This window comes from Candoia aspera, chromosome 2, assembly GCF_035149785.1.
Source record: "Candoia aspera isolate rCanAsp1 chromosome 2, rCanAsp1.hap2, whole genome shotgun sequence".
In the NCBI taxonomy this organism is placed as follows: domain Eukaryota; kingdom Metazoa; phylum Chordata; class Lepidosauria; order Squamata; family Boidae; genus Candoia; species Candoia aspera.
The window spans coordinates 179,345,157-179,371,783 of record NC_086154.1 but is presented as its reverse complement, the minus strand read 5'-3'; the positions used below and the strand labels follow the sequence as shown (position 1 = coordinate 179,371,783).

The following is a 26,627-nucleotide window of genomic DNA, read 5'->3' as shown; positions in this document are numbered from 1 at the left end:
TTTAAGGGATCTTATCAAATAATTCGTTATTTTTATGTGACACAATATGAAAGTGATAGTGTGTCACTTTTACCAGCATCCATATTTATTAGTCGAAATATCTTAAAAATAAACAAAATTTCAAATAAGATGACATAAGGTGACAGATTTAGTATATTTTACTTAACTGCTATCTGTTAATTTATATAAACTCGGTTTCCACCAATGTGCCCATCACAGAAGCATCTCACTATCATTTTCAAAGTTTTCTACAGCCCCAATTTTAGTCCTGAAATGTAATCACAATTATATAGTAATTACTATGGTTCTCCTTTGTTTTTTAAACTGCGCAACATTCTAGGGCAATTTTTCTTTCTCTGACACCTCAGTCCTTTCTCATTCTAACTTCAGATTCTGCCTTCTGTTCTTTTCCAGTCTGCAGGCATGAGTGAACCTCAGTGCTACTACAATGAAACCATTGCTTTCTTTTATAACCAAAGTGGGAAGTATCTCGCAACTGAATGGAACACTGTGAGCAAGCTTGTGATGGGCCTTGGGATTACAGTTTGTGTTTTCATCATGCTAGCCAACCTCTTGGTTATGGTGGCCATTTACGTCAACCGGCGTTTCCATTTTCCTATTTATTACCTAATGGCTAACTTAGCAGCTGCTGACTTCTTTGCAGGGCTGGCATATTTTTACCTGATGTTCAACACAGGACCCAACACTAGAAGACTGACTGTCAGCACGTGGCTTCTTCGTCAGGGACTCATTGACACTAGCCTGACTGCTTCAGTTGCCAATTTATTGGCCATTGCCATTGAGAGGCACATCACAGTATTCCGTATGCAGCTCCATACGCGGATGAGTAATCGGCGAGTGGTGGTGGTAATTGTGGTCATCTGGACTGTGGCTATTGTCATGGGTGCTATACCAAGTGTTGGCTGGAATTGCATCTGTGATCTTACTCACTGCTCCAACATGGCACCACTCTATAGTGACTCTTACTTGGTCTTCTGGGCTATTTTCAATTTGGTCACCTTTGTAGTCATGGTGGTATTGTATGCTCATATCTTTGGATACGTGCGCCAGAGGACTATGAGAATGTCAAGGCATAGTTCGGGGCCACGCAGGAATCGGGATACCATGATGAGTCTCCTAAAGACTGTTGTCATTGTACTTGGTAAGTATCCTGAGACATGGTTTTTCCTCAAAATAGAGGAAATGTATTTCATGGAAATGCTACATGTTAAAAGTATTTTATACTGTCATAATACAGATTAATAAGGAAAATATTTCCTATTCTAGTATTTTCATAGAAATATTAACTATTTTTTCTGTGACTTTTTAGATCTAAAGCTTTTAAGTCATTGTCAGTTACCTCAATAGATTTTTCTGGTTTTAGATATTTTTCTTTGTTGCTGAATTATCAACCAATTAGGCCAACCCCTTATTGTGAAGGCTTTTTTAAAGAATTCCATCTTTTTATCACACAGGTGTGGGAGACGCTACCATTATATTATATTATATTATATTATATTATATTATATTATATTATATTATATTATATTATATTATATTATATTATATTATATTATATTATATTATATTATATTATATTATATTATATTATATTATATTATATTATATTATATTATATTATATTATATTATATTATATTATATATTATATATTATATATTATATTATATATAAAAGATATATATCCAAATTATTTGGTGAGGGCTCTGGAGGGAATGGATTGTCTGGACCCTTTTCAGTCAGGGCTCAGGCCTAAGGCCTAAAATTCACAACGGTTATTCTCATGGATAACCTGTAGCAGGTCCAAGATAAGGGAAGTGTGACCCTCTTGGTGTTGCTTGATCTCTCAGCAGTCATCAGTGCCACTAATCATAGTATCTTTCTGGATTATCTATGATGGTTAGGAGGGGAGCAACGCTTTTGCAATTCTCCTTTTTCCTAATTGGTCAGTTCCTGCTGAGGGGAAAATGAGAGGTAAATTCTAGATACTCTGCTGACAGAAATTGATAGTATGCCTCATCTTACTTAACATCTACATAAAACTGTTGGGTGAGGTAATCCATGGGCATGGAGTCAGGTAACATCAGTATGTTGCTGATACTCAGTTGTATAGCTTCACTCTGGGTTAAACAGGAGGTGTGATTGAGGTTCTTTTCCAATGTCTGGAGGCTGTGAGGGTCTAGACAAACATGTTTCAACTCTATCCCAGTAAAATAAAGTGGCTTTGGGTATGGAAGCCCTCCAATTCCAGAAATATTCCACCTTTGGCTCTGAACGTGGTCATGTTTCCTTGTACACAGCTGTTTTCTACTCTGGGAATCCTCCAGAACATATAGCCCCTATTTGAAGTTGTTGAAGTTGAAGGTAGTTCTACTTGTGGTTAGGAGGGGCTTTGCACAAATTCACCTTGCACACCAATTACAGCCTTTCCTGGATCAGGGATTTTGTACAGTGTCATTGACGACCTCCGGTGTGGATTACTATGGTGTGTTCCGTATGGGGGTTGCCCTTGAAGACTACCCAGAAACTGCAACCTGCTCTGAATGCCGTGGCTCAAGCAATTGTGGGCGTTAGAGAGCCAGTTTGGTCTAGTGGTTAAGGTGCTGAGCTAGAAACCAGGAGTCTGTGAGTTCTAGTCCCGCCTTAGGCATGAAAACCGGTTGGGTGACCTTGGGCCAGTCCCTCTATCTCAGCCCAACTCACCTCACAGGGTTGTTGTGGGGAAAATAGGAGGAGGAAGGAGTATTAGGTATGTTTGCCGCCTTGAGTTATTTATAAAAAAAATAAAGGCGGGATTAAAATAAAATAAATAAAATAAATAAGTTGTGGGTGTTAGTCAACCTGCCCGTGTAACACCTCTGCTCTGAGAACTGTATTGGTTGCCAGTATGTTTCTGAGTGCAACTCAAGGTGCTAGCTGTCATCTTGAAAATCCTTTATGGTTCAGGACCTGGATATCTGCAGGACCACCTTCTCGTTGTTTCTGCCTGTCTTTAAGAACTGGAAGAGAAAGCTTCCTCTGGGTCCCAACTCTTAGAGAATGTCATTTGCAGGAATCCATGAGTCCTGCCTTCTCAGCTGCTGCCGCCCTTCTTTCCCATTAGGCTTGCTCCTCAGCACTTGGGATGTTATTTTTTATGCTGTTATTGTCAGCCCCTCTAGGTAGACCAAACCAGGAAATCAACTCCACAGAAGTGCTGCAACTACTTTTACAGAGATTGGCTATAATAGCAGAATCTTGCAAGCCTGATTGTGCTGTTCCTCCCCCTCCTTAGAGTTCAGTGAATTAGGGAGGTATCTGTCTGAGCTGCTTCTGAAGGTTATCTGGCCATACTGGACCTAAAAAATGCATCAGCCCCTTTGGTTGCCTTGGCCACGGAGCTTGCATATCTCTGTCAAGGTCATCTTCCATACTACAATTATATTGCGTAGTAATGTTTAATTTTTAATCTTAACTACTGTTCTGGAGATCTGTGAGCCATTCAGAGTCAGACAAATTTAATTAATTAATTAATTAATAAGAACACAAGCCTTGTAAAATAAATAAACAAAATAAATTTAATTCTAATTTCTAATACTACTAGAGTAGCATGGAAAGCAGATTCTCTGCAACGGCATCTTTCCCACTGAAGTCACCCCTGTATATTGCTGTGAGCTTCCCTATATTTGCCACTGCCTGCTTCCTAGGGTTGAGAGAGAGTGACTGGCCCAGCTGGCTTTGTGCCTGAGGCAGAACTAGAACTCTCAGTCTCCTGGTTTCTAGCCTGATGCCTTAACCACTGCACCAAACTGGACTGTGACTTTCTCATTAGGTAAGGTAAAGGTTTCCCTTGACATTAAGTCCAGTCGTGTCCGACTCTAGGGGGCGGTGCTCATCTCCGTTTCAAAGCCAAAGAGCCGGCGTTTGTCCGTAGACAGTTCCGTGGTCATGTGGCCAGCATGACTACACGGAACGCCGTCACCTGCCCGCCAAAGCGGTACCTATTAATCTACTCACATTTGCATGTTTTCGAACTGCTAGGTTGGCAGGAGCGACTTTCTCATTACTCTGGTGGTAATTGTTAGGCTTGAATTCAACTTGTGCTGTTTCTTTCCAAATATATAATCACACACCTAGCTCTGAGGAATCAGCCTTATTATACAGTCTATTTCTATGATGCGTAAAAAATGTATAGACAGTAAATTCCCTCGACCAACTCTTTTCCCTTTCTATAAATTAGAGGTTCCCTTTGTATGTAACTTTACGAGTTTTATACAAATAAAAGAGTACATTGGAGTTGGGTAGCTAATAAATTTGAATAAATAAAGGAAGTAATATATCCTGGAGTATTTGGATATGGTTTTAATATGCAAGTAATTAAGGTGTAATATTTACATAAATAATAGCAGATAAGCATACTAGCTAAATTGCTTTATTCTTAATATAGTGGGATCAGAGTATTATGAGACACACCTGCAGCCAATGAGCTTCGCCACTCAGTGCACCCTCTTTTCCTAGGCCTTGAACCCTGTTTCCTAATTACATAGCAACAGCGATGTACAGTTCAATACTAACTTTTCCAGACCGCAAGATGCCTGAGAAGAAGATGCTCTATTGGCATCAGTGAAAGTTAACACAAAGCAACAGTATCACATAGTGGACTATTTCAAAGGGAGGGAGTTGCTGCTGCACAAGACAAACGTCAATTGTGTTAAATCCTCCCCATCTTTCAATCTTTCTATAAGCCCAATTAATTGAATGTCTAATTAAAATTTCTATCTGTGTCTAAAAAAAGAATGGAATGTATATCACTAAATACAATGTGTTTATACATGATTGAATGGCTTTTATGTAGAAAAACATGTTGGAACATACATGCCCAAAGTGCTTTGTCCCTGCCTGCTGCTGTCATGTAGCCCCTGACATGCTTGTTCAGAGTGAATTTGGTCTTCCAAAAATAAGTTCAGCAGCCCCAGTATACAGGAAATAAATCTTCTCTATCACCATACAATATAATGCCTTTGAAATCACTGCATGATGTATTTTCTGCCACTTGGTGACAAATGGCTTTATACAACTGCTTCCAACATTCTGTTTTAAGAGGGGGTGCGGGGCACCCTGAACTTTAACTGCAATTTAAAATACTGTTTTAAGAAAGAAATACAGTGAAACAATTGGACCATCTGTTTATTTTTAAATCCTTTCCTTATATATTTATTGAACAGTCTTTGTACCACCCCAGTCCAACAAGTATTTTATCATTCACTCAGGAAGAAAATTATTTGGCGATGGGAAGAGAAAAATGGCATAAAATAAAGTCACAGTATTATTCTGGCTAGATAAGTAGATATGTAGACTTTACATTCACACAGTGAACTTGTTGGAAACTACCCTGGGATAAGAAAAATCCAGAGCAGGTATTCTCAAAGGGAACAATCAGCATTCGAATAGTGTACACAGGGGCAAATGAAATTTAATCTTCATCTGTCATTCTTTATTACTTAATCATCCCTGATTCTTTAAGTAGACCTTTGTGCTGAGAATAATATCTTTGTAAACTAAATTTATTAATAAAGCTAAACTTTTTATCTTAGCCCAAACTCCACAGCCTGATCACTTCCAGATATATTACACTAATTCTGGCAGTAGTCAAGGTTGATGGGAATTGAAATCTAACACATCTGAAGGATACTAGGAAGGGAAAGACTACATTCCTGCAAGCTTGGAGAATCTTTATTTTATAATGCTGCTAGGAGAATTTCCTGGTCTTGGAAAAAAAGATCGCCCTATGCTGTTAGATGTATGTGTGGAAAATATTACTGAAATTTTATCTCCATGTTGCATGGATTTTTCCAAATAACATATGGTTTGTGCATCATAAACTTTTGTATAGACTACAGTTTGGAGAAATTGTACACAGGTTTTTGTAGTGGCCTAGTTGTTCAGACGGACGGAAGGAAGGGGAAGGGAAGGGAGGAAGGGAACATGGTGTAGTGGTTAAGGCACCAGACTAGAAACCGGGAGACCCTGAGTTCTAGTCCCACCTTAGGCACAAAGCCAGCTGGGTGACCTTGGGCCAGGTGCTCTCCCTTAGCTACAGTATAGGAAGGAGGCAAGGGCAAACCATTTCTGAAAAACCTTGCCAAGAAAACTGCAGGGCCTTGTCCAGGCAGTCTCTGAGAATCAGATACGATTGAACGGATTAAAAGAAAGAAAGAAAGATCTTCAGTAGATTGGTCAGGTTTCATGGGAATTAGATAACAATGGCCACAACTAAGGGCTATCATGAAGGAGAACTGAAGATATGTATGTATTCATTATGTGGGTCATTGACTAATTCATGACCACAAAATGTCTAATGACAACCGTCCACATGCCTATACCTCCAGAATGCAAACTGGCTTTAATAGTAAAGAATATACAGCTCTTCAGAAATAATTTTAAGCACATATAGAAGTAAGCCCCATTTCAGTCTTGGTACTAGACTGCTGAGAATGTTTAAAATCAGAGATTTATGACATCATTTATTAATTTAAACCACCCCCCACAGCAATTCAAACAACTTCTCTTTCTCCCTCTCCCTCTCCCTTTGAAGTCACTCCCTTATAATGCGGGGGGGGGGGGGGAATAATTCCAAGAACAGAAAAGTATTTTCATACATCCCTCTGCACTTGTACAAAGGCCAAACAAGAGAATCTTGTTTATCCATCCCAGAAAATGCCTGACATTGTGTCTGCCATCTCCTTCCAGCCATGCTTTGCTCCAAGAGGATAGCTACCCTTTCTCCAGAAGGTGGGGGGGGGGGATCTCTTGAAGGCATGAGTGATGTGGAATCCAGTTTCACAAGAGGTTTCATTGTTTTTCCTTATGACTAAGAGGACTTGAACCTCTGGCTGGAGCATTCAGGAGCTGGCAAATGGCATCATCCCACAGAATTGCTGAAATGTTGAATCTTGGGGCAGAGTCAAACAGAAGAGATTTCCCCATCCCCTATATGCTCTTTTGATTCCCTCTGAGTAAAATATTTCAAACAGAAGGAAATGATTTCATAGTTTGATCACTTTTCTCTTTTTAACAAGGCTGCTTTTGAAATATCCAAAGCAATAGAGAACATAAAAATTCTTTTTCCACAGCATGTCTCTTTTCTCTGGGGATTACATAGGGTTGATTTATAAAGCATACATAGGCATGAAAATGGACCTTGGGCAGGCAGAGATTCAAATTATAATAGGAGAGTTTTATATTTGAAATGTACTTTAGAAAAGAAATCTTGCAGAAGTATAGTTGGTGCAATTTATTTGTACTTCCAGAAGACTGCAATCTTAAGCATACTTTTCTGAAGCCAAATTCTTTTGAAATCTCACTGAATAAATTTGTTCAGAACTGAAATAATAAAGCAAAAAATTGCTAGTTTGTTGTGTAGAATTTCTTAACTTACAAATCAAAATTTGACTACCTGTGCAGCTCAAGACTCTTACACTTAATTTTGTCTCATGTCATAAATTGTGTGAGAAATAGCCATGGCCTCTCAGTTGAAACCATCAAGAATACAAAGCCAGGGGCATATAGATTAATCATGTACTGTCTGACTTCATCCTGAATAACAGCAGCTTCAGCCCTGTTGTATGGTGGGGAAATAAATTGCTATAGGGAAGATATTTTCTGTGGCATTGCTATAACAAATGTTATTGCTGTCCTGTATTTCAACAATTATATTCTTAATAAGATGAGATATGAGCAAGACTAATGACAGGCATGCAGCTTATTTTCACAAGAAAGTAAAGAAACCTTTCTCTGTTTATATTCCATTAATCATACTTTCCCAATTTGTCAGATCTGGGATGCTGGGTCATAGCTTCAGAATAAGCCAGGATAGAAGCAAAAGTCTTAAAGCTGACTTTATATCCTATCCTCACTCACCTAAAATCTTTCACCATCATGAACTTAATTGAAGAGATGCTGGTTTGTTCATTTTTACAGTGAAGAGACTGAGTACACATCTACAAGGCTCATTCATTAAGCTGAGATTACCATTTGAACCTGTCTAATGCTGCTTTATGCAAGTGGAAAATTATAAAAGCAACATCAGTTACTTGGGGACACAGATGGATACTGATTCACTTGAAAACCACAAAGAACCCATGGGTATAAACCTAATTAGTAACACACATTTGATACAACCTGTTACTGTTTGCAGTAATTTTTAATAAGGCATTCATTATATTGAATTCAACCCTTGAGGGGTGCTCTGGCACATCAAAGGGAATGTACTGAGAGATTCTGGAAGATAAGTGTTTAAAAGTGCAATAGAGTAGAACATTGTTTGCACAGCTGCAGTAAAAGATGCTTCTTGAATATGTCCAAGGACTTTGTAGTAGGCATGAGTTTAAGAGAGGTGATGGGGATAGTCCTACTTGGCACAATAACTTTATTTTTTCAAAACTATGATCTTGCCTTCTTGCACATTTTATATTTTATTGTTTGTTTTGGCCTTATCTATCACTTACTAGTAATTAACCTTGACGTTGGTAAAGTGCAAGGGTTTATATTCCTGATAAGCGTATGTGACAATTGTATAAGGATTGGAAGGAATGTATAAGACGCTTGTATGCATAGGATAACATGAACCAACGTAACTTATGTTCCTACACGAATACTCAAACTAATACTTGAAATGTAGTTCTGGGGGCAAATATGCATAAATTAAAGAAACTTGAACATGAAAATAGATATATTAAAATGTATAAGAAGGAATATATTAGGAGAATGCACTTCCCAAAACTGATAGGGGAAATTGTGTATCAAAATCTGTATAGTTTGAATGCATAAAAATTGTTATATGGACTTTAAAAGAGCATTTTTAAAACAATGTGGGAAGAAGACAGAATGAAACAGTGCTTGTAGAAATGTCAGCACTATAGAAAACAGAAGTGGTTTGTTCATATTTAGGACAGCTTAGAGACATCTTTCTTTGCTAAATGGAACAGTACAACAAGGCAGTCAGATACTTCAATAGAGAAGCCCTTAATTGGAGATCTGAAGACTTTGATCCCACCAATCTCAGTGGTTTCTGATGCCATTCATCCTTCTTTGCAGACTGATTCTGAAATCATTAACAGATTTTACATATTCTGTAGGACTGGGGGGAGGAAAGACTGTTACATTTTTGTTAGTTCATTGGGATTGGTGACACAAGCGGAAGAGGATAATCGCTATTTAAAATTTTCAAACGAGAAAGTTGGAATCTGAGATCATGCAAGCATACTCAGCAAATTGTTCTGAGAGTTTAAGGAAAGCAGTGCTGAGAAACACCACTACAACTTTTCAGTTTAGAAGCCGGTTCCTATTTTGCCAAACCAAACTAACCTCTAACTCCAGTTCTATCGGGAGGTGGGGGGGAAGCAGTAAACTCAGGAATCGAGTTTCTCATCTGAAATAAAAGCAGAAATATTTCAGTTTCTGCAGGATTTTTTTTTGAATAAATCTATTTTTAAATTGCATAGATCATAAACTGAACTGATATGCAAGTAAAGGTTATTTCTTGCCACTGATCTCAGCTTCCCTACATTTGTCATCGTTAATCATCATTAATGGGAAATAACTGAAAATGATACAGGAGGACATCAGAGAGTGCCAGTTGGGAAGAGCTAATGTTTTCCACTAAAGACAGTGAAAGTGGAATGTACCAGTGGAATACAAAATAAACCCTTGAAGATGGATTGAGTTGAAATAACAAATGTTGGTGATGAAAAAAAGCAGCTAAAATGAAGTAAGATGCTTTGGAACATGCTGTACTTTCATTTACCAGCTATCTTTTGAAAACCTACATTTCAAGAATGTATTTTCTCCAAATGCAGGTTTCTGATAGGAAGTTTTTATTCACTCTGAAAACGGGTGAGCAAAAAGATCAAGCTATACATAAAATATATTAGTTACATAAATTAAATAAATGATGGGGGCAGTGAGGTAAATAATATATGATGTGTTGATGAAAAGTAACCATCTTTTTTTCATGTATCTTCCTGGTGTTTTTGCTAGCTGTGATTTAAAGAAAATTTTTAGTCCTTATGGGTGGGTAGGAAATTGAGCTGACAAAAATAATTACAAAAATAAGAAACATTGGAAGTATTAGGAAACCTTGAATTAATTCAGGTTATTGCAGACCTGAAACAAGTTTTTTTTCCTTAAGAGTATTCTCGAGTACAGTATAACAGGACTCTGGACTTTGCATTGCCAATGTTTATAAAATAATACGGAAGTCAATATTAAAAGAGATACCCTGAAAAATATACAAAAGAACCATACTGTCTCTACACATGAACCCATTACCCAATCACAACAGGGACAATTAAATTGACTTAAAGTGTTTTTACCTACATTGGGTAAAAAGGACTCTCTGATAAGTGATTTTGGGTAATGAAGGAAAAAGTTTGGGAAGCACTGCATTAAAACGTATTAACTAGGTTCAAGGTCTGGGATTTTCTTTAAAGAAACGCACTATCTTATTAAGGTAGGCAACAAGAATGTATACGGAGCTACTGAAGGTCTCCCCCCCCCCCCCCGCTTTAAGCATCAAGTTCCCGAACTATTGATTTTTTAAAACATATTCACACATATGGGGCATATGCCAGACAGACTGTTAAGTGCACGTTTGACAGTGAGTTATGACCTAAGCATATGTGTAATCTGGCAGCATGAAGCTGCTTTGTCAGCTTTAAAACCAGCAGTAATACTGAGTGCTAATCTCAGCACAGAAAGGAAGTTATCCTGCTGTGGTGGTGAAGGCTGTGTGTAGTTGAGCTGTCTCTCACTTTCTCTAAATGTGCTACGCACAGACAAGCTCTAGCTTAAGCCTGCCCCCCAGTAAAATAACCCAGTTTTCATTGGATGTCTACACCAGCTTGCATGATCAGTCACTGCAGATGGTACAAGGAGCAGTAAGCTGAAAGTTCATTGTGTGTTCTGTCCCTGATGAACATTCCTGTTTTATTCCAAATCCCTTGCTAAGTAAATGTGTCACGATTCCAGTGTTTTTGGCTACCATGCTGCTCCTCCTGAATGACAGAAGTCTCTAATATTTTCTTCCTATTTATCTTTGAAACTCGATGAATGTGTTTTTTTAAAAAAGTCACAGACATTGTTCTTATTTCTTGCACCAGTTTGTTTTTGGTGAACAGTGGCACACCTTGCACAAACTTTACGCTCCTTTCCAAAAGTGTTAAATGCAGAGACTTGTTTGCACATTTGGTTAAAAAAAAAACTGTTATGCTCAGACGTGTTATGTAAAGTCAGCATTTTATTGGGGAAAATTAGTCCCTTATAAGAACAGAATGACTGCTAAAGGAGTAGCTGGGAATTCTGGGAGACCCACACACCTGGAACATACCAGCTGGGGAATATTTAATGAAGTAAAATGAAAAGGACAGAACCCTGTATTTTCCGTCCCCCGTGTTCTTACTTCACTTACCTTTGTTGGTAACGTGTGCATTTCAAAGCATGTTACAAAATCAGGCCCATAAGTTATGAACTCTGAGAAAACAACAGCAGATACTCTAGTTAGGTCATGGTCTGTGAAGTTTTACACATAGAGCAACAGTGCCTTGTTCTTAGTGTAGTGGTAGGGTGTATCAAATTGGGACATACTGTATGTCTTCACTTCGCTTCTTTTCGCTAGATTGACCACCTAAGCTGTGTGTGAAATACAATGTCAAAATAGGAAGAAAAAGTATGTCTGAAATCAGTGGTGTCTGCAAGATGAGTTTGGTGCTGTTTGGTGCTTAGATGCTCAACTGAAGTTTGATGGAAGAGACACAGTAACTGAACATGTTTTGCCTGGAAAGGTCCCAGGTTCAGTCCCTGGCGTCATTAGTTAAAACATAGCTATTGTGAAGAGTTACTACAGTAGACACTCAGTTATCAGGAACTCAAGCAACCAGCACTCTCAAGCAACCGGCACAAAAATCCAACTGGGAAAAAAGCCAGCACTCTCAAGCAACCAGAAAAAAAAATCTGTATCTCTCTACTGCCATCTAGTGGGTATTAGGGTTTAATAGTAACTCTCAAGCAACCAGAAACTACATTTGTCTGGCATCTACCAATCCCCATGGGTGACAGTTAACTGAGAGTCTACTGTACTATAAATACTCTTAATATGCTGGAGTCTCTAACAGCCAGAATAGACAAATTCTCGCCTAGGTAGAGAAATAGGTTCTGATGTAAGATGCTTCTTGTGTTCCCCTTGTGTACTTCCCACATCTAAACAGGGCAACACTGAACTAGTGGCATGTGTGGTCAAAGCTTGCCCTCAGTCCTCTGGCCTAATGAGATCTTTACTAGAAAACTGCAAAGCAAAAGAGGTGGTTAAAGAAACAGATATTCCCTGAATAGCAATTGATGTAAGAAGAGGTACTTGTACTGCGTTAATAGTCTTAGTAGTCATAATCGTGGTAATAGTTATTGTTATACTGTCTTTAGTAAAGCAGGGCAGCATAAATTCATTATATTCTGCGGGACATGAAGCTGATAGTCAGCGGCTTGCTTAAATCCCCAGTGAATTTATAGGGAAGAGGTGGCTTGAATAGGATTTCACCAATGACACCTATCTCTTTTAGGCTGTAAAGCTATACACAGCTCTAAGCACAGTACAATTTGCTTCCAGGTAAGCATGCATAGAATTGGCCCATTAATCACCCCCTTGTTGTACCCCTTGCCCAGCGTTCTGTGTCTGCTGTTGTTCCCTTCCACACTGTTTTAACTTCAAATGTGAAAGTTGGATAATGACTAGAGCAATGGCTGGCTGGGGAATTCTGGGACTTGAAGTCCACACATCTTAAAGTTGCCAGGGTTGAGAAACACTGGACAAGAGTGAATGGATACACCAGGCCCATCTGCCAAGAAAAAGAATGAAGGAGTGGGGGGGAGGATATCATCTCACCTTTTACAATATATACATATATATATATATATATATATTGATTATTAAGAACTTTATTCAATTTCAACATATATAGTTACAATAAAATATAAAAAATATAGAAAAGCAAGAAAAGATGTATTTATGGGTTGTAGGAAGCTCTTCTGGAAGACTTATGCATGTTCTCAAAACGCCAGATATGCTTACCAGCACAAAACAGAATTGGGGTCTCTCATATGCTGGTATTTGGCAGTGAAGGTGTTGTCTCATTATCTTAAAAGCTTTGTCTTTCCTATTGTGGTTAAATAGGCAAAGTATGTATTTCAGAGAAATCATACAAAGATAGCTTGTTTCGGAGCTGTTGGCAGCTTTTGCTGATGCATGTCCGCTGCCCACTTCATGCTTCTTGTGACCTCTTGTGGTGAGCCAAAGAGGGTGCAGTAACAGAGTTGCTTTGAAACTTCATGGTTTGCAGGAAATGGATAGAGGCTTTATTGCCACGGGAATTTTTTAGAATGGGGTCTGCTTTCATAAGATCTCAAGGCATCCATAGTGCTCAGTGGTCATTTTCCCCTAAAACAAATTTGATAAGTGTTTTGGATCTGGGTATATTAGAAAGGTGGCTAAACAGTTCAACCTCATTATATTTCATAATGTTATCTGGGGAAATGTTTACAAAGAATTGTCATTTAGTATTTTCTCAAAACTACAAGGGCCCTATGTGTTGCTGTGAGAAAACTCCAGCTCTTTCCATGAGTCAAGGAGCAGCTTTGGATTCTGAAGGTTTTAGATGTTCTCCTCTTGCAGACCCTTGGTACTTTCCAGAACAATGCACATAATGTGGGAATAATCAGAAATGCATCTGGTTCATCGAGCTATGGGTTAGTTAATGAGCTTAATTCAGTATTAATGTTTTGAGCTGGAAGGGATGAATGCTGTCTAAATTCTTTCTCCTACCCTTTGTGTTGCTTCATTCTAAATCTTTTAATTGTCCTGTGTGATGCATTAGTCTGATGTAGGGCTTAAGGTATTGTCGTTGAGCTGGAGAGATGCAGAATCCAGTTTACATTCAGCCACACAACTCACTGGGTGACCTTTGGACAGTTACTAATGCTTAGCCAAACCTAGTTACAGCCTAGTTGCTGGAAGTAAATTATGGGAAACCTGCATATACAGTCTTCATTTACCATCAAGTAAATGCTACATAATAGTATGTTGTTAGTTCTCACAAATTAAGTTATGTTAATATTTGCTCAATTGCATTTTTTCCTGTAGGTTAACATTTCAGAAAGATGGAAGATTATTAAATGAAACTCTGGCATGCAAGCAAGCTTTAGTATACATTAGAATCTCCTGTTTATCCCAAACATGACATTAAATTCATGTATATCACTCCTGTTTGTGTGTGTGTGTGTGTTCAGATCAATCTTGACTCCTGGAGCTTGCCTGGACAATTCCTTGCAGTTTTGCTGGCAAGATTTTAGAAGCGGTGTGCCACTGTCACCTTCTTCCTAGGGCTGAGAGAGAGTGACAGGCCCAAAGGCACCCAGCTGGCTTTGTGCCTAAGGCCAGCTTCTAGCCCAGTACTTGCTTGCCTCCCGCAGTTGTGGGTGCTCCAACACTGGAGGTTTTCAAGAAAAGATTAGACAACCATTTGTCTGAGATGGTCTGAGGATTCCTGCCTTGGGCAGGGGGTTGGGCTAGAAGACCTTCAAGGTCCCTTCCAACCCTATGATTCTATGATTCTACTTTTAACCACTACACCAAACTGGCTCGTCATTGCCTCCCTAATTGACTATTAATAAACAACTACTTGAATGCACCTAACATTTAGGATAATGTTGGAAACCCTTTCTGCTGGTGAAAACATACCAATGGATTCTGCCAATATCACTCAGTTTTGGGGTAGCTTCCCCAGTCCAGTGTTCTCCAATTGTGTTAGAACTAAATTCCCATAATTTCCTAACCATGCTGGCTTTGGAATGATTGTTTAAGTCTAACAAGTGAAGATTATCAAATTGGGGAAATCTCATTTAAGGTACGCAGACACAACCCTGATACAAGAGAGAAACAGTAACCCATTACTACTCTCTCAAAAAAAGCATTAAAGCTCATTGTTTTAATGTAAAGTTTGTTTTAACCATGCGGTACATGGTTTTTCAGTTTCAGTCATTTCAGCCACATCCCTTTTTACATAGTTTTCCTAGCACAGAGCTGTTGTGTAATTGATAAAAGAAGACAAAGATACAAACACTTCCTGTTTATATTTGGCCGTCGGCAACGATGAGAATCCATAGGGGCAGCTTTATGTGTTTTGTAACAATAAATATTTCAAATTGTTTTGACAACAGCTGGGACTCATCCATTACATTAACTTCACATATTTTTCTGATTGTAGATATCACTGAAAGGCCTTCCCACCCTCGTTTAAACATTTCTTGTAATCTTGAAAGTTATCTGTTTAAGCAACTCTGTTTGTTAACCAAAAAAGTAATTTAAGTCGTTAAAAAATAATCCAGACATTAAATATGAGGTGAATAAAATTTTATGTTGACTAAGGTTGAAACAGAAATTACTGCTCTGGATCCGAGCCTTCAGCTGTGCCATTTTATTGTTTTGTTTTGTTTTACACTAATGTTGCCTCATCCATCCACCAGATAGGTATTGATTCTGTTTGATTGTTAAGATATGTAGAAGAAACCTGTTTCTTACTACTTGCATGGTGTTGGCTAAGCCACAGTATTAACCTCAGGGAAGAGTTCAGACCTTCCTCTTCATCTAGTGTCCGCTGTATTTCTAACCCTTCCTTATCTCTTTTTGAACTAAACATGTCCCAAAGAGTATGAGAAAAACCAAATGACAGTTTGTAAATAGGAAAGAGGAGAAACTTAAAAAAGAAAAAAATTGTAGAAGAAACATAGATATGTTTTATCCCAGATGGATCCCACGTTAGGATCAAGTCACATTATGAAAAGCTCTTTTCTGATTTCTTCACCATATATTCAAAAATCTAATTAGCCTGCAGGAAGCCAGAGTGATAAGATACATAATCCAAACATGGGGTGAAACATGATTTTTTCAAAAATTAATATTTATCAGTAATTTTTCTCCCGCCCTTCACTTGAAGTAGGAACAGACGACTGAGGGGACCAAGTACCTTACCAGAAATAGTGTATTTTATTTCCACACATGATGTCAATGCATATTAGGTATGAGTAATAGATACTATTTAACACAGCAAGCAATGTTTATTAAAAAAAAAAACCTTAGTACATTAAAAAAAGGATTTTTTTGTCCCCACTGAAATAATAATAATGATTTGAGGGAACTTCCCGGTTTTCAGTGTAAATGGGATTCATTCTCCATAGCCTCACCAGAGTAACTGTGTCTCTGTCATGAGTAAGGATGGCGAGCAGGGGGCTCCCATCCAGGCTGTAAAGCGCATGCGTAGTACTGAGGAATTAAGCAGCCATTCAAAGAGACACAGATCAGGCCCACCTTAGCCTTTGGGGTTTATCTGTCTGGGTTTTTCCCACGCTTATTCAGTTTGTTAGGATTCTGTTTATGTAGCAGTAATAAACATTAGAGAACTACTCCTCATCTCAGCGTGTGTCTCACTGTTAGGACAGTCTCCTCTTCCCCAAGCTGTTGTTTGTTGCTGTTCTTAACTCTTGTCCTGCTTACAAGATCTGCTTGTTTTGCACTGTGCTTGCCGACTTCTTGAAGGGGAGTTATCAGTGCATGATGTGATGAGGACTTTTGTTTTTCAGCTGACTTGTTGCAGAGCCCGATGCTGATTCTGGTCTGAGAGGTGGTGACTGGCCCAAGTCACCCAACTGGCTTCCATTCCTGGGGAAAGCAATCACTTTGGTCTCCCCACTCCTAGATCGAGCACCTTAACCACTACACCACTGTGGCTATCTTCTTCTCTTCCCTGAGAGTTAATGGTTTAATTTAAATTTAAATTTTAAATGATTTCATGTGAAGATTTAAATTTAAAGCTTTAACTTTAGATAGTGGATCTAATGCTGATTAATAAATCCCATACAAACTTGTTTTATTCCTTAAGGATTAGGCTTTCCTACTCTTAAATTATATAAATCTGTCCTCTTCCCCAAAATGGATATAATTTAAGAGCAGGAAAGGACAATCTTCAAGGAAAAAAATTGTCTGGGATTAATTAATCAACTTTAGAGCCACCGTTTAACAAAAAATATATACCTGTGCTTGACATCTTAAAATGCCTTTTTAATAGCTGCATTTTCTTTACTTTGAAAATTGGTTCAATATTAATAACGGAGTCTATGCTTTCAGCAGTAATAGTGTAGACACAAAACAGAGGGTAGTTCTGATAATCTAACACCATTCTACATAGTTACTCATTTGGAAGACTGGATATACTTTAGTTCAAGATGTAATTTGATATTTTAAATGGTGAAGTAAAATGGTTCATTCATGTGAAAGGAATTATGAGATGGCATCAATATTACTTTCCTCTGAAGAATTGATACAAATTTATATACAAACAAAATGAATTTTGAAACATGGTCTATAAAAATGCAAGAAAAGAAAATGACTTCAGTAATTTTCTGAAGAAAGTTTTTTCTCAAGAAAAATGACTTCAGTAATTTTATTGCTCATTTCTTGTTTTAATTTTAAAAAATGCTTGGTGCTAGCCAGGCTTAAGCTGATGTGGCTATATGAAATAAATGACTCCACCAAAAAGGATTGACCTTTTGAACCAATGATCTGCTTAAAATATGCAAGCAGAATTCATCAAACTGAACACTTTGGCCTAGCAGATTTCTCCCCTGTGCCATACTTGGTACAGACACATGCACTTCAGAATAGTTAACTGGATCCTACAGTATCAATTCTGTGTACTCTGCTGGCTTTCAACTTACTGTATCAAAATACATGTAATGAAGATTCATAGTATTACTTGACTTTCTAAATTAAATTTTAGCTTTAAGTAAGCTCCATGGGGAGGCAGATATATTAAACGGTGAAAATATAAGCAACACAACCATGGATAGGTATCATAATTCTGGTTTGAAAATAAATTAACAAATAACCTGGGGCTTCCACTCTTTTGAGATGAGAGCCATCCCAGTGTGGAGCATTTGGTAAAGACCAACATGCTTTCATCATATGGCCTACCAAAAGGATTAGAAGTAGTGGTCTTCGGTGTTTTCTGTTTCATCTGAATATGCTAAAGAGTAAGGCTGTATATTATGGTCCATGTATAGTCACTGTGGTGCCTATGGAAGAATCCCCACAGGGTTTGACAGTTGCAAGGCTTCTGCCCTATCTTTCTTTGACAATGCTGCAGAGAACTAGAATCCAGCATCATTTTGATTTGAGTATCCTACTGGGTATTGTAGCAATTATTTAAAAAGAAAAACGATGAGTTGTTGCTCTCCAATATTTTGTTGGGAGGCTTGGTGACCAGTCCAAGAAAGAGAAAGATTTAAGCTGAGGTGGTGGGAGTAAATAGGGAACAACTTGTCTTCCAACTTCTTTGATTGATTATGCCCTTCATGGCAGCTATTTTGTGAATGCAGGACTCCATGAAATTTATTTTGTGCCTGCAACATGCTTTCAAAATTCCAAATATGACCATGGGCCCTAAAATTGCCACTAATCCTGCTATGAGGTTTATCTAGCACTGAAAGGTTAAAGTAATGTTTGCCAAAGAAAACCTGTTACCTGAAATAATTGGCTCAGACGTGGCCTCTCAAGTGAAGTTTTGACCCAGTTTACCTTGGCATATAAATTTACTTCCACTTGAAAGAAGACCACTGCCAGTTAGCTTTTCTGCCCCATTCCTACTATCTGTCAGAAAAGATAAACTCATGCAAGTAGTTACACAGTGCTAGATATGGACAAGCAGAATAACAGACCTCACATTCCATCTTAATATCTCAAGGAGCTCTTTCATAATCCTTTTACATTCCCCAATTACCTCCATAGAATTACTTCTGCTACACACAGAATATTTATGTTAGCAAGATTCACTGCCTTACCTTAGATGCTCATGGATGGCTAATACAATTGCATCCCTTATGCACAATGTTTCTGCATCTATTCCTTCTCTGCAATCAAATCAGTAAAGTGGGTTGTATTTTATTTTATTGCCCTCTCCATTGCAATTGGCACACAGAACTCATAACCTCACTTTTTACTCATGGTATGGGTTGATCTGAAACTAGAATTGGTTTTTTCTTGCTGACTTTTCTGCAGTGAAATGTCCAGGAATGTAATGGAGTTTTATTCAGTTGCAAATGGGATTAGAAGACCCTGTATTTGATTCTTAGGCTGGTTAAGAGCAGTGAACTGCCGGATGGATGGATGGATGGATGGAAATATATAACTGCATTTTACTCTATTTTTATATAGATCTGTTAGAAAATTATCACTAATCTCCTTCTGTGTACTGGGTTTCGGTTTCAGTTGGGTTGGTTGGTTGGTCAGTCTCTGACCATAAATTAATAAAGTTTAAGTTACAAGGGCCACCATCACTGTTCGACATCCCAGTTCTATATTAGAGCCTCTTTTGACACCTACTCTGAGCCTGTAGTGAAAAATTCTAGCTAGCACTTCAAACTGTGTTTGCTTGGCAGGCTCTGTACTGAATGGCAGCTGTAATATATTGGAGCATACAGGCCCTGTTTACACTGGTAGAGACCTAGCTGCCTGTGGTTATTCAGGCTTCCACAGCCAGATAGACCAGGACAGAAGGAGGAAGCCCTTCCGAAGGCATTTTGCCCGGGGATCCTTCAAATCTAGACCTGCCTCTGGTTCACCAAATAGGAACAATTCCTGTTCAGTATTATCTGTAAGACAGTTACTGCCAATTTCCCCTTGTAAGATGCAACAGTAGGGGAATATTGGGGACATTCAAGGATGTTCAGTCAGTTTGCACAAAACGACAACTAGGGACAATGTGACATATTTAAATATGGCAAAAACACAAAAGAAAACCAGTGGTTTTATCTCACCAGGACATGCAGTGTAAGAACACCAAGGATTTCTATTTTTGTCTTATGGCAGTGTGCTGTTCCTGAATATATAGTAGCAACACCCAGAGCCCTTCCTGAAGTTAAGGTCTATCAAGCAAAAGGCTGTATGAATATATTATTGGATTTCTTAAATATATAGTACTAGTGCTACTTTTTAAACACATCCTGAGAATATGCCCAGGAATATAATTTTCTGAGTTCTTTATAGATAAATGAATATGAAAAATGTTCTCTGAGGTTAAGAATGTTAAAATCCAGTTCTTGAAATCCCTACAAATAACTGTGCTATTTTAATGCATCCAGTACTGGCAAGAAGATAAATTCTCATTTTAAATTATAATAAATCTAGGCCTACTTGGAAAGTTCTCTTAACAGACAGATGAAGCATCACCCAAGCATTACACATTTCATTTTGCTTATTGAAATTTATCTGCCTCTTCCAAGACACATAACACTGTTCTAAACCATTCCACATTTCAAAATATTTTCTTTCCTCCTCCTGAACATGAAAGTGGGGAAAGTCATTACTTTTAATGAATTAAAAAAGAAATACTGGTCTGACTGGGACAAGGAATCAGTAAGCAGCAGAGCTAGAGAGCATGGACAGAGAACTTAAATGCTGAGCATGGCAGAAGGAAAAGGAAGTTATTTCAAAACATCGATGAAAGGTGAAACATTCAAAACAATGCACCTAATTCTTCAAAGCTCGGATCTCTTTGCTTATAGGCCTGTTCTAACTTTGAAACTTTGGGGAGAGTTCCTTGTTTTCCTCTTTCTCAATATCTTCAGATACCTAAATAAGGATTAGTAAGGTTCAAGACGTGAATATTTACACATCTCAAGCTGCTGTCTGAATTACTTTAAGTAGCTACCCAGAATGGAGGGGCAAAATCACTATGGAATTGTTAGAATAGAGTTCGTTAAGCTTTGGGGCTCCATGCAGCCCTTGGCTTAAAATTCACATGACTTTTGGCCTTATTTTCTCTACAAGTATCTGATCAGGTCTCTGGTCAGAGCTACCTATCCCTTCCCTGTTGCTGGCTGCTGGAGAAAAGAATGTCAGGAGAGTAAGAGAAAAAGTGAAGGAAGGCAGGAAAAAAGAAAAAATGAATGCTGGGGGGAAGAACGACGAAAGAAAAGGTATCCCCACTTTATATCGGCTCTGGCCATGGGCATCCATAAGGGGTGGATCATGGGATGGCAAATTATGAAAACTGCATCATGATATCACATACAAACTCAATCCCTTTTGTATGTGCTTCATGACTCCCCAGAAGAGAAGCAATGAACTGTGTGCTGCAATGTCACAATGCAAAATTTCAATACTTTTATACCTGGGTTTTGACATTGCATTAAAATATGTAAAGGGCGGTTCTTGCATCGTGACATCACAATTCAGTTTGTCGTTTTGGCATCTCTGGCCAGGATATATGCTTGTTTTTTTCCCCGCACTGAAGATGTTGCCTAGTCTGGCAATGAAGTGTCTGCAAGAAAACAAAGCTCAGAGAGCACCGAGGACTCCCCAGTATATGCTTTCAGTTTTACACACAGTGGAATATTCATTACCTTAAAAATAGTTGAACAGTAATCTTAATCTTATTAATCTGAGTAATTTGAATATAAATTGCAATTCCAGTTGTAAAACTTCCCCCAAGTTATTAAGATTACTATTAAAACAATGCCATATTTGTTGATAGGAAGATGAACTGAATGTAAAATAATAGTCCCCAAAAGAAGAGTAAAAGAGGAATATAGCAGTGGGAAGGAAGGGGCAAGAAGTGGGAGAGCAAAACTCACCAGGCCTGGGGATCTGGATGTGTGTGCTGATTTGTTGTTGTTGTGAGGATTGATTTTTTTTTTACCTTGGTTGCAGATTACATCTGTGTTCTTGTTCATACTGTTTTATGTTTTTTATATTGTTTTAATTACTGTTAGTCACTCAGAGTCATGAATTTGATTTGGGCCACCATATAAATTGATATAACAAACAAACTTGATCATGGTGAGACAAAGCGGCAACTGGACAGGCAGGAAAGAAAAGAAAGAGAAGGCATTTCAGTGTTACAAAAAGGATAAAACAAGCCTCTCCCAAACTCTGATTAATCTACAAAGGCACCTATACGTTTCAGCAGGTTGTGCAGTGATCAGGATTTGAAGGAGAAAAGGTGATTTGGAGCATGTCTGGGTGCAACACCACAGCTGTTGGCAATTCCTTAAATGAACTGGACCTATTCAAGGAAAGATACATTAGATTTAAGAAGCTGACAACAGTATCATTTGTGCTTCTCAGCAGATGTACAACTGACCCTTCTCTGCCCTCAGTGCACAGATAATTATTTGCAGAAAATCCTATTTGGTAGGTATGGTACAATTGGGCTACAAAGTTAGCAAGAACAAGGTACAGTATAGAAACTTCTTAGTGATAATGCTCAGTTATGGAATTCATTACTTCAAGACATATATCAGACCTATTAATTGAGTTAGTTACTTTTAAGAACTTTGCAGTTAATCTGCTAAAGTTAATCCAGATTTAGATTCACAAATGATTCTGTGATGTTCTATTCTTTGAAAATTAGGATGCTTTGTATGTCCTTGGCAGAATATATAGAAAGCAAACCAAAACATTGAGAGTCAGTATGGTGTATAGAGGATAATAAATCTAGATTCAACTCCCTGCTTCATTCTGAAGATCACTCTCAGACTTTGATTATGGGTCATCAAGTCATTTTTGACTCCTAGCAACCACATAGATTAGACTAATCAATAATCACTCAGCCTAGTCCAGCTCATAGAGGCTTTCAGTGGATAAATGGGAATAATGCTGCAGGGCTCCTTAAAAGAAGTGTATGATAGAAATACAATATCAAGAAGAGCAAATATATTCTTCTTTGTCCTTTTCAGGTGCTTTTATAATCTGCTGGACTCCAGGATTAGTTCTGCTGCTTCTTGATGTTTGCTGCCCACAGTGCAATGTCCTAGCATATGAAAAGTTCTTCTTGTTGCTCGCTGAATTCAACTCTGCCATGAACCCCATCATCTACTCTTACCGAGACAAAGAAATGAGTGCCACCTTCAAGCAGATTCTTTGCTGTCAGCGCAGTGAGAGCGCCAATGGACCGACAGAAGGCTCTGACCGCTCGGCTTCCTCACTGAATCACACCATTTTGGCTGGAGTACACAGCAGTGACCACTCAGTGGTTTGAACAAAATCCAACCAAGATAAATTTAGTGCTAGGTGAATACCTAGTTATGAAGCTATTGACAACATTGTCGACACTCTGAAGCAGGGAGAATAACAACTTTTACAAGTTCTTCTTATTCACTAATGGATTATAGTACTTATTCACATTGCCCAGCCCACGAAAATTCCCTAGGCTAGAAATATTTTTTTTCTTTTTCCTTTTTTTTTTTAAGTAAAACAAGCAGCTCACACTGGGGAGTTGAAAAATATTCGTCGAAGCCATTTAAGCCACCCCCACTAGCCATTCATCAGATGATGCTTTTGTGACAGTCCTAACAAAAACCATTTCCACTTCTATAAGCTTCGTAACTGCTTCGTTGCCTTTTCATTTCGGCACTAAAGCTTCCTCTTCCCCCCCCCCATGCATGTCATTTAATAATCATCCCCCATCACTTTGCTTTGGGACAGGCATTTTCTGGGCAAGGAATGAAACAGTTTTAACTTACATTTACACTGCCAATAACAATGAGAACCATATCAAAATAATGATGGGAAATAACTTTATACCTTGGTTTTTATTAGTGTTTGGGAACAAGCGTGTTATGTATATGCAGATGCATTTAATTCTCACACTGCAATCAGTGGGATATAAAAGTGTTGTTGTCCTGGACATTTTAATTGTCATAAGTAAAGAGCAGAAGCAAGAGTGTAACATGCAACAAAAATTCAACTTTCTTGTGGCCAGATCCTTAATGTGGAATAGAAAGGATCTAAAAGATCAACTTTTACATAAAGTATATTTTGGGGGCTGAGTCTTCTGACTAATGGGATTCGGCTCTTAGAAAAAGTGCTTTTAAAAGAAGGCATATTCTTTGCTGTTTTGCGCCAAGGGGAAGGTTTTTTAATGAGAGCTGAGATATGTTTGCCAGATTTCAAGTTCTGTCCCAGATTTTAGGGAGGGTTAATACCACACTCCCAACAATGGATATGATTGAGAAGCAAGTCTAGTTTCTGGTGATCAAATGTATTGTGTTCGGGGATTCTCTTTTCCTTGTTAAAGGTTCTGCCTGTGAGGATGGCAACATCAAGCTCTTTTTACCCATTTTCTTGAGGTTTCAAACAAAAGCTTTTGCATGGTTCTCACTCTGTCCAAATGATAGAGGGTGAGTGGAGAAAGGGAGATTGCCAGCTGCCCATGGACATCCTAAGAGGACCTGCTGCCTGATTAGACAGGAACAGGACTTGCCTTTGAGATGTAAGATGGACCAGGACTCTCCCCATCATTCCCTTCTGCATGCTTCTGCCACTTGCTCATTGCCCTGGTAGTCTGTAAACAGAACTCTGAGGCTCTCTCAGAGTGATGTAAACTGAGGTGATTACAGCAGCTGTCTGGGCAAGATAGTTTCCACAGACATGATCTCACAATGCATTTCTCCAAGGATGCCTTTAGAGCAACATGTGCAAAGGGGACAGAGCTGCATGCCTTAGTTACAAGGGAAGACTGGATTTGGGTAGCAGGTCTATGGGCAGTGGGTGGATTAGTGTCTGTACTAGTCTACCACCCAAAGCGAAAACTTCATTTTATGAATTGGTAGAGTTGGTCTTGTAGCACCTCTTACAGGCAGCCACTTTTAAATGTTGGAGAAAGCAAAGGGATGCTGGACCTGAAACTGAATTATTCTTTTTATAGTATCCTCTAGTAACTGAAATAGCATCCCAATTTTGCTATCTAAGAATAGACAGATTTGGAGCACTGTCTCTTGTGTAATTTTGCTCACATCCAACTGTTTCCTTACTCAAAGTGCAAATTCCATTCAGTTTTTACCCAGAACCCCATGAAATAAGTTTTTGTCAGTATTCTATTCCTACAAATAGATTTAAGGATGAGAAAAGTGACTTTAAAATAAAATGTTTCTCTTTGTGATTGTAAATTCTTAATGAAGATCAAATATAAAAATGTCTACACTGAAGGCTGAGGATTTTTTAGAAGAATTTGGGACCATTATAAATAATTGCACAGTGTTGGCAATTTGCAACAGTCTGCTTCTATGTTGAAAACCTGCCTACATAAGAACCCTTGTTGGAAACAAATCAATCAAAAGCTCTCAAATGAAGGATAATAGATTTGAGCTAGCATCATGTTTATTTGGGTAGAGTAGGTAGATTTCTAAGAACAAAGTATAGCAATGTCAAAACGATAGACTATTTTAGTGATGTACAAAGTGAGTAGGTTGAAATTAAAGGGAAGTGTGGCTGATCCTACCAGAAGGTATCCAGGAATCACGAAAGGTTCATCCGACAAAAAATACTATATGAATTTCATACTGAAATTAAAATCAGTGAGCCCATTCTTCTTTACTTATGTAACTTGTGTAATAAAACAGGTCAGGCTGTTAGAAAGTTTAAAAATACACTACATGCTAAGCCACTAATAAAGTTTTTTCAATAAGTGTATAATATTTGCTGTGTGTATCCTTTCACCATTCTTCAGATTTGAAATATTGTAATGAAAATATTCTTGCAAGAGCTGGAATTCCTGCTTTATAGCTTCTTGGAGTTCTATCTTGAATACTTATACTGCAGTATCCAGAGCTTGCTAGGTATACCCTAATGTCAGGTATACCTCCTATACGTTAGGAGGTTCCTTACAAACTGGACGGTTATTTGCTACAGTTCAATTATTTATACTGCACTTGATCGAACACTGAACAGGAACACTTGGTGTGCATTGTCAGCATGTCCAGAATTATATTCACTTCAGGATTATATCTTAAATTACAGAACAGGCATCAGAGCAGCCTGTACTATGAAGCTAACCTCTGAGAAATACAGGCATTGGTGTAGGGTTCTCCCTGATTTAAATTCTGAGAGGGATTTTAAGTTACATGCAAATAATTTAATATAACTATAGTTTTCTTTGGTTTTATTGTTTCACAATACTGCAGAAACAGAAGAAGATGCCAGACAGGATTATTTACAGTTTTAAAAATGGCCTAGTTTCCAGTCTTCCAGGTATCTATGCAAAGGAGGCAGAGAAGGAATTCGAAAGGCTCAACTTGAGCTGTGGAAATTTCACCTGCTTAGAATTTAAGGAAGCTCCTAACATTACCAATCAATACAGCTATTGTGGCTTCTTTTCCTTAATGATTTTTTAACAGAGAAAGTTACAAATGGGAAACAATGCCTCTTGGCTCATACCCGTCCCAGAAAAATTTGTAAATGAGGGAGAGCAACGGGACGATAAAAACTTATCTGGCCCTATCCTTTTTCTGTGGGTGGTTTTTCTAAATCTACCGCATTCACATAACATACCGGGTCGAAACCAAACAAACCACATGGATATCCTGAACCATTAACTAAAAGGTAAAGACTCCTTCAAGTCAAGCTTCACTCAGATGATTTAGGCAGACACTCCCATGCAGTTTTCTTGTCATGCTATGTTGTAGTTGTTTGCCATTGCCTTCTTTTGAATCCCCTGTCCAGTCAACAGTCCTGGAATTCCCAGGTAGTCC

General features: G+C 38.3%; 1 protein-coding gene across 1 annotated transcript in view; it reads left to right on the top strand.

Annotated features, from left to right (window-relative positions):
• LPAR1 (lysophosphatidic acid receptor 1) overlaps positions 1–25,574 on the top strand; it is a 64,156-nt gene extending 38,582 nt beyond the window's left edge. Inside the window, exons 3-4 of the mRNA XM_063294985.1 lie at positions 415–1,162; positions 22,836–25,574. Of these exons, the coding sequence (XP_063151055.1) occupies positions 415–1,162; positions 22,836–23,137 (1,050 nt within the window). The 3' untranslated portion in view covers positions 23,138–25,574. The remainder of the gene's footprint in view (positions 1–414; positions 1,163–22,835) is intronic.
• Positions 25,575–26,627: the final 1,053 nt, after the last annotated feature.